Genomic DNA, 9,464 nt, shown 5'->3' on the forward strand with positions numbered 1-9,464 from the left:
GGTTGAGAACTCAAAGCTGTGGCTTACCAGTCCAACAGTTTTATCTCCGCTATCCTCCTGTCTCACTTTGTATAAAAGAGCTCCCCCTGCTGAACAGTGCAGGGTACTGGCTTTTGTGGGAAAATTTGAACAAAATGGTTGGAGAAAATTTGACAAAATGCATCTGGACAGGAAAATACAAAATTATTTTTTATTATAACTCACACATTTTTAGCTGCGGAAATGTACTTGGTTAAAAAGTCCTTTAATCTAGATATATGCATCATTTCTTTCATTGTGGTGTCCCTGCTCCTCAGCTGGACCACACCACTCTCTAGTGTAGCATCACTGATCAGGATTGTGAAGAGGACACTCATTTCATCATACCTGTAAACGAGGAATAAGAGCAGCACGGAGTTACTCTGCTTTGCTACATTCCAGAGTAACACTACTATTCAGTATTGATATGAGATATGGCAGGGGTGGCCAAACTGTAGCTCGGGAGCCACATGTGGCTCTTTCACACATATTGTGTGGCTCTTGAAGCCCCCACCACCCTGTTGGCAGGCTTGGAGGAATTGTTTAATTAAATCACTTCCCCAACCTGCCAGCTGGTGGCTTAGAGAATGCATTTGAAGTTAAAGTTGCTTTCTTTCCACCTTTCCCTCCCCAACCTATTTTCCTTCCTTCCGGCTCTCAAACACCTGATGTTCATGTCTTGTGGCTCTCAAGCATCTGACATTTATTCTATGTGGCTCTTATGTTAAGCAAGTTTGGCCACCCCTGAGATATGGCAATACTTGTACAGACATTAGCTTCTTCTTGGGGAAGATGAATTTCATATAATTTTGGGATGGTTCCAAAGATGAACTGTGTTGCCATATACTTAATTCAAGTGTAGCTTTTCTCAAAAGAGCAATTGCTGAAGGTCTTCTAGAAGTGTAGCTGAAGGTCTTCTAGAAGTGTAATTTGTTACTTGCCTCAAAGGCAGTCAGTTGAGAGGCAAACTACAATAGCACCTTTCTTGCTTAGCTGTTATCTATCACTCTATTCTTCTCCCATGAGCCACCACAGGGCTAGCATGATAAGGTAAGAGACAGAAAGCGCTGCATGGTGGCTAAGGTGCTCTACCTACTCCTTCTCCAGCTAATCTCACAATTCATCAGTGAAAGACTGATTGTCATGATTATTTCAACTCAAGAATTTCATTGAGTTCAACTCTCTCCCAGTTGTTTTTTTCTGACCCTGAGAAACTTTATTCCTAGGGAGGAAGGAGGGGAAAGCCAGGAAGATCAGCAGTCCTTGCACTGCAACCAATCCATGAATTGCAACACATACTTATACTCAGTTAATGGAGTAGCATGGCAGCCAGAAAGAAATTTGGGGCAGCAGCATAGACAGGAGAAAGGGGAATATGAACACCCACAGCAAAACAATTCTATATCAGATTAACATGGGCTGTTCCTGAAACCAATCCTGGTATCTTCAGAAAACTTATAAGACAATGAACTAAGCATAAGGAACAGATTAAATATTATTTGACAAATTACTACAATTGATTTGGATAATTTTGGATTTGGCTATATTTCCCAGGACATTATAGTCCACAACTCTCAAATTCTAAAGGTTATAATGTATTTATTTCTTATTACTTTGTATACAGCTGTTCCAGTGATGACTGCATCGTTTCAAGATATCCAGGCCAAACAGAAATCCCATTTTCTAAGAGTTCATTGAACAATCCCTGGCACACCTTTGGGAAAGGAAATATATTATTACTTGAAGCACTGTAAGGGACAATAAATCTCCTTTTATAATATAGGCCAGAATGTTCATGCATTATAAATTTGAGACACATTATGAATTTAGAGAACATAAGAAGTTCCTTAAAATTAAAATTTCAGCTTTGCTTATTCCCTAGGTATCTCACAATATTTTGTCAGTTGGTAGGCACCACTGTTAAATTGGGAACCTTATCTTATTCTTTTAACACTCACCAGGATCTTGAGGGTTTGAACAGCAGAAACCTCTCCTCTTTGTCCCTTCTTGGGTGATAAAAATTGGAGGTGGGGGGCATAATTAGGCCTTTCCCCAGATCTTGTGTCTGTGCCATTCTGATGCTAGTCACCATTTTGAGATAAGTGGGGAAAGTATACTTGGAGGGTGAGGCCATGTTTCAGTGGAAGAGGATCTGCAAGGGTCACAGGCTCGGTCCATGACATCTCAAGTTTAAAGGATCAGGTAGCAAGTGATATAAAACATCTCTAGCTGTACCTTAAAGTGCTGCTCCCTGTCAAAATAAACAGTACTGACCTGGATAGATCAATGGTCTGACTAGCTTTATGTGTTTATGTGTGAATCAAGTCTACAACTACTGCAGCAATTTTAGAGAATAAGACCAGGATACATAAAGCAACTTCATATGTCACTTATGCATACACCCCCTTCTTTGGCTCCAACCTGCCTCATGGTCAACTGGTGTATAAGGAACTTCCAAGCCAAACCCTTCATGTCATGCTGATGTGACCACAGGGGGAGACGCACACACAAGTCTCTATCCACCCACAATACCAGGCACACAAACAAACCTCCAGATAGGAGGGTGAGTAGGTTTTGTTTTTAATTCCCTGCACAGTAGCTTGATGCAGCTTTCAGAATTGATCTGCACATGGAAACCTCTTGCTTTGTTCAAGCTGCTCTTCTGGCTCAGGATCTAAGTTTTAAACATTACACCAGTCCCTTGACTATGAAATCCTTATTGGAAACACCAGGAATATTGACTTTACACCCAGTCCATCCAAAATATCCAGCTGTCCTCACCCAGGCTCCAACTTGGTAGAGCCCGCTGCCAAATGACATTCATGCCCTGCAGGACCCGGTTCAGTTCCACAGGCCCTGTAAGGTAGAGATGTTCCCCCAGGCCTATGGTTGAGGACAGCAACATTTTTAATTAGCCTAGCATCCCTTCGGCTCACTCCCCCTTAGGGTAAGAATAGTTTGGTTTTAGATGCCATTTCGAATGGGACATTGTACTTGTTTTACTGTTCTGAACTTATTTAAATCTGATTATGATTGTATTTTTGAATGTTGTACACTGCCCTGAGCCACAAGTATGGGGGGAGGGCAATTGAGAAATAAAATGTATAAATAAATAAATAAATACACAGGGAAACACAGAACACAGACAAGTATTTGATCCAAAAGCATGGGAAAGAGATCTTGCTAACACCAGTCAGACTGCTACATTAAAGTTTCAAAGCTCATTCACCGCTCACCTGCCTCAATTCTGTGGTTGGGCCTCTTCCCACATCCAATGCAACTTTGATCGGCGTTAAACACGGGTGAAGCTTAAGTACCTGAAACACAACATTACATAGAATTAGAAAATGCAAGAACACAATGCATTTTTCATTTTATCAGGCCTTCACATATGTTGAGGAGAAAGTCACCTTTCTCTGCAAGGTCTTCTTTCTTGGCAATGAATTTTCAGTCAGCTGCATACAGTCACAGAGATATGCTAGCACGCCATAGTCTAGGTTGCCACTCACAGACAGGATATGAGGAACAACATTCTTCCTGCCATCTCGACCCTGCAGGAGAAAAACAAAAATGTTCATTCTGAAATCCATTAATTTGTAAAGAAGTTTGTGCATCCCATCATATGGTTTATGTTTAGAAACTGTCATGGCTCAGTGGTAAAACACCTGCAAAAGGTCCCTGATTCAATTCCGAGTATCTCCAGACCTCTGCTTGAGATCCACTGCCAGACAGAATAGACAATAAAGATCCCAACAGGCCTGTGGTCTGACTCAGTATAAGGCAGTTTTCTGCATTTGTGTGAAGAAACAGTCTTGAGGTGGGGACTCCATCAGAAGACCAAGGTTCAAAGGAGAACCAAAGACAAGATACAGCCCAGTGTCTACAGAAGAACTGTGTTGTGCAAAAAGCAAAAGAAGACCCTTCACATTTCGTCTGTGGGAAGAACTCTGTCAGGAATCCCATACATCTGCACTAGCAAAACATTATCCCATTCTATGGACAGAGACATAATTTTTCAGCCTCAAGCAGGTAACATCAGGACACATGTAAACACACAAAAAGTAGCAACTAAAAAACCCAAAACATAATAATCCTTGAGTTTTCAACCATCATTTATATTGCCTCTATTGCAGAAACATCCTTATTTCATCATTGTCTTTCAGGCAAGATGTGTGTCCTACTTGCATCACTTGAATCCATGTGAAACAATGTCATAAAATCCATCTTACATGCAGCTGAGATGCTTTTCCAGGATACATTTGCAGCAGTGTAGTATCTCCTAAACTGCACAATGTTTCTATCACTTCTTCTCCCCAAGGAAAGCAGTAATAAATATTGCTTCCTCTTCTGCCTTCTTCACTGTGAAAGTCACTGCTGCTGAAGTTGGATGGGCTTATTGCAAACTAGAGATGAGAGAAAGGTCTATCAACATACCATTAAGTATATATGAATCATTATGTAACATAAATAGCTGTATTTCTGTGGGTAGCTAAAAATTAATGGTCCTTCTGTTCCTCTTGACAGAAAGGTGCACACCCATTCACTCCAGAAATACAGACAGAAAAAGATAACCAACAGAATTTTAGTATGCCTCATTACAAATTCTTCCATGGTATCATGGAACTCAATACAGAAACCATTGCTTTTCATTACGCAAAATCAAAGCTGCTCCAACTTTAGGAACTACAAGTGGAAACCCACAAGGTTTTGCTGCAGGTATCTTACTTCCCACTCCCCTACTATTTCCTCTTTCCATTTCCTGAAAGCCATTCTCTCTTTCTAGGGTTGCCAGGTTGAAGATCACTTGGAATCACATGGATTTCTCAACTACAGAGATCAGTTCAACTTATGGTTGCCAGCTCCAACTTGAGAAATTCCTGGATATTTGTGGGTGGAGCCTTAGGAGGGTGAGTTTTGGGGAAGGAAGTAATAATAATAATAATACCTTTTTTTTATATCCCGCCCTCCCCGCCGAGGCAGGCTCAGGGCGGTTCACAACATAAAAATACATTATACATCGGCAGTTATACTGATAAAATCATGATTAAAATAGATTACAGGTGATATTAAAATTAACATTATGGTGCTATAAACATTAAGTAATGCTATAACATTAAGTGACTTCAGCAGTGTAAAATGATAGAGTCCACGCTTCGAATCAACCATCTGGAGAGCAGCTGCAATTCTGGATGAACTCCAGCTCTCAACTGGAGGCCGACCCTCCCAGCTCCCCTGGAGGAAATAGTTGCTTTGAAGGGTGGAGCCTATGGTATTATACCCTTCTGAGGCCCCTTCCTTCCTAAAACCCTACCATCCCCTCAAATCTCTAGGAATTTCCTAACCTGAATTTGGCAACCCTGTAGCCTTTCCACCCAACAGCCAGCCTATATTTATTTGCTCCTCTGTCTTAAGCTCTCCCCCACAGCAGCTTCTTCCCCTAGGAAAACCATGGCTCAGTTGTGTGGTGCCAGCCACTGTGTCAGGCTTACTTGCATCGTAGGGAACCCTCAAGGACTTGTGGGGAGTACCTCATTTTCTCCTGTGTCCCCCTCCCCACATTGTTTCCTCTTTCCCTCCTCCTGGCAACTCCCGTATCTTCTCCTTTTTAACTGCCTCATTTTCTCCTTCTCAGTCATTCACTAACCTACCTTTTTTTTGCCTCCCATCTTCAGATATATGCATTATTTATTTACTTCATTTAAGGGGCCACACAGTAGGGACCAAAGCAGTTTACATTATTCTCCTTTCCTCCTTTTTATTCACACAACCACCCTGTGAAGTAGGTTAGGCTGAAAGTATGTGGCTGGTCCATAACCATCCAGTGAGATTCCACAGCAAGATTCAAACCTGGGTCTCCCAGATCATATTCTGAAGTTCCCACTGCCCAGCTGTCTCACACTTCCTGACCTAAATGAGGTGGCCTCATGTGTGCTGGTGGAGACCCTAAGACTGATGGTCCTGGGTGACTTTAACTTCCTCACGGAGGCCAAGTTCTCAGGATTATCTCAGTCCAGCCATCTCCTAAATACCATCTAAAACAAATCAAATGAATAGTCTGAATACCTTTCTCCACCAATGAAGGCGCTGACGTAACCAGTAATCAAGCCACTGTCCTGCAATTCTGCCAGAGCTGTACCACACAAGGGAGGCCATTGTCTTTTCACCTGTTCTTTAAGCAACAGCAATGGAAGTAGCACAAAATGTAAGAGATTATTTCTCTTTCCCCAAACTGAATGAGCATGTATTGACAAGGTCTTGTGACTATTAATGAAGGAAAAAGCTTGTATTACTGTACCTTACATAATTGTCTTCTTCATTATTTTTAACTGGGTGGAAACATGTACCAATCTGAGCTACTCCAAAAGGCAGCCTCTTGTTTACCAGTTCCAGGCAATTAACATATTGCTCTAAGGCACCTGTCAAAGAGAAAAAATTGGCTTCACCATTTCTGGCTAATATTACAATTTTAATGGATTAATAAAATTTCAATTTACAAGGAAAAAGAGAAATACGAGCACATTAAAGGGACACACCTTGGGCAGCAACAAAAAGCATGTTTTTTCTTTGTACACAACAAACTTTAATTATAATAATCTAGTTACACTAAGTCCAGGTTACCATTGTGCATTACACCAAGTGTTAAACTTTTGTTGTGTCTATGTTTACAGAATAGTTAAGAATCACACATGTTTTGGCCTTCTTCACATTTTTATCTGAAAGTTCCCAAAATAAGCAAAGGTGATAACACAGCCATACAATACAGTGTTCACACTTTCAGAAATCCTATAATTTCACAAGTTAGTATACATCTAAAACTGCTTATCTGTGACAATTGATAACAGACTTGCAGAAATGTTATAATGAAATGCTATGAAATGGAAATAATAGAATCTAAGAGAAATACATTATAGTGGAACTATGTAAAACTTTTAATATGTTTTTCCCTCTACTTTCCCTTTTTACTGACCAAAACCATAAATATTATTAAAACCGGGTGGGGGGGGGGAGAATAAAACTGCTTATCTGCAATGGTAGCACTTTAAAGTTTGAAATGGGAAAAGAGGTAGCTCAACTCAATTGAAGTTAAAATTTGCAGGATGGGCACAGCACCCATACACCAATGATGCAGAGCAGACAATTCTGCTGGGAAGAACCATAATAATTACTCATTACTTTTAAGCATTACAACCTATTACCAGGGCCAAATCTAGGGGGGGGGGGCAGAGGGGGGTACTTGCCCCGGGTGCCGACGAGGAAGGGGCACCAAATTGGGTATGGAGCCCATTGTATTCTATGGGAGCATTAGATAGAATGGCCCATAAGGGGGCGCCGTTTTTAAATTCCGCCCCCCCTCAAAAAACATGTAGATCCGGTCCCGCCTATTACAATGCTAGTTGCATAGGACACTCTCAAACAGACACTCTGTTGCCACTGTGAATGCTTCTACATTTGCAGCACTTTATCACTTTAGATAGTCTAAATCTTGCTTAGCATAACAGCCACACAGAATAAATGTCAGATGTTTGAGAGCAGCAACAAAGGAAAGCAGGGGGGCAAATGGACAGAGAGGTGGAAAGAAAAGTAACTTAAATGCAGCTGGCTGGCTTGGAGAAGTGATTTAAAGAGAGAAATGCCTTTTCCAAGGCAGTTAGCAGGGCGGTGGGGGCTTTGAGAGCCACACAATGTGTGAAAGGTCCACAGTTTGGATACCCTTGGTCTACATGCCTCATGCACTGAAACGACATCAATATTATTCAAGAAACATGGGCAGGGGAATACTTGCCTATTTTTTTAACAATCGATAACTGTTTTGATATTTGAGGATAATAAGCTGTATCTAAACAGAGATTCTCCTCCTCCAGAACTCCTAAAGGTAAAGCAGACTAGAAAGAGGAGAAAGTAATTAAGTCACTTCCCCCATTTTTCCTGGATCCAGCTCCACCTGAGAACTGTCATCTGTACAGACCGCAGGAGAAAGTCAGTAGCCAAGCATCTTTCCCTAATGCCCTGCTCAAGCACACATCAACACTCTCCCAAGAACCTTTTAAGTTCTACTGTTACTGATATTTTAATGTTATTACTATGCTAATGTTTAACTGAAAAGTGACATAAACACACACAAAATATGGAAGAGCATGCACTTTAAAAAAAAAGCTTAAAACTGACCATGAAGAAGGTTGCTCCGCAGCATCCCAGACCCCTTCAGCATCTTCTCCAGAGAGGCCAACAGTTCTTGCTTGCTCAAGTTCTCATTCTCCAATACTTCCCAAAGCGTTTTTGAGTGCACCACTCTCAAGTCCTCCTCTAGTGATGCCTCAGCAGCCTTTGAAGAGTTATGCACTGGGGTATCAACTGCAAACACTTGTTCCCGAAACACAACAATGGTCTCCCACCACTGCGCAGCCAAGTTCTTCCTCAGCTCCACCCCCAGAGGCCCAAAGGCCGGGTGGCCTCTCTTCAGGTACAAGTCCCACGTGCGGTGCTGAGGTGCCTCCCGTCTTCTCAGGAAGTGCCTTCTCTCGCAGACATCCAAGAGTGCTTCTGCAGCCTCACTGTGCTGCTGCCCAGCACTGCTCGGAGAACATGTGTGGAAACGCACCTTAGCAAACACGGGAATGGATGACATCCTCAGGAGCTTTGACTGAACACCTGGGAGCTCCACAGACAACCTGAAATTCTGCGCGTGCATCCAAGGGGCTCCCACAGGCAGCTTGCAGCTATCCAGCCAACCCCGTCTAACTCCCTTTAGGCCCTTGGATAGTCCCAAGGGCCTCGCCCATAAAAACCACCTACAGCCACGTGCTCCGACTGCGAGCCTAAAACAGCAACCACAACAAGACCCGCTTAGCAGCATGTCCACTGAACCAAGAACCTCCCGAGACGGACAGCGCACGCGCACCTCCAAGGGCGAGCCGTAAGAACGGAAGCGACGGCGAAGGGTAGAGGAAGAGGGGATCCCTAGTGGACGCATGCGCATTTTGCCGAAAAGTCCTCTACGTAAGCGGCGTTCTTAGCCAGTGAATCATAGCTGTAGTTCCATTTTCAGCTAGAACGTACCGCGTAGGGGCAAACAAGAGAAAGCACGTTGATATGTGGGGGGCAGAAATAAACCATTAGCCCGCGTTATTTTTTTACTTCTCCGCGTCCGAATGGAAACCGGAGTTGAGGACTTCCTGTATTTTTTTTCTGGTGATATAGAAGGTAGAATTCCACAAAGTAAGCCGTATTGTTCCATCAGAATTTAACAGGAGTCTTGTGGAATCTTAATGACTAACCGCCCTCCCCCGCTCATTTTAGCGCTTAATCTTTTGTGGACTAGATCCCTAATCCATGGATGCTGGAATAAAGTGTTGTTGTCTTTAAGGTATAAGAAAGGCGGGAGTCAAGCAGCCAGTCTTGTCAGCCGGTCATGGATTAAACGCCACCATCCACAGAGACGGCAATAT

At 42.5% G+C, this 9,464-nt stretch overlaps 1 protein-coding gene across 2 annotated transcripts; it reads right to left on the reverse strand.

The window, feature by feature from the left end:
* Positions 1-176: 176 nt before the first annotated feature.
* On the reverse strand, positions 177-8,937 carry POLG2 (DNA polymerase gamma 2, accessory subunit). Of its 2 annotated transcripts, none has more exons than XM_060252563.1 (8): positions 8,185-8,937; positions 6,314-6,434; positions 6,082-6,187; positions 4,248-4,421; positions 3,429-3,569; positions 3,255-3,335; positions 1,632-1,732; positions 177-366 (listed from the first exon to the last, which is right to left on the reverse strand). In XM_060252563.1, exons 1-8 carry the CDS (start codon positions 8,870-8,872, stop codon positions 201-203), a joined length of 1,578 nt encoding a protein of 525 aa, XP_060108546.1. In that variant the 5' UTR covers positions 8,873-8,937; the 3' UTR covers positions 177-200. The 2 variants fall into 2 exon arrangements, with proteins under 2 accessions (XP_060108546.1, XP_060108545.1); XM_060252562.1 differs by having other exon boundaries at positions 3,255-3,331; positions 3,425-3,569; positions 8,185-8,903.
* Positions 8,938-9,464: the final 527 nt, after the last annotated feature.

Source organism: Heteronotia binoei, chromosome 13 (genome assembly GCF_032191835.1).
Source record: "Heteronotia binoei isolate CCM8104 ecotype False Entrance Well chromosome 13, APGP_CSIRO_Hbin_v1, whole genome shotgun sequence".
In the NCBI taxonomy this organism is placed as follows: Eukaryota; Metazoa; Chordata; class Lepidosauria; order Squamata; family Gekkonidae; genus Heteronotia; species Heteronotia binoei.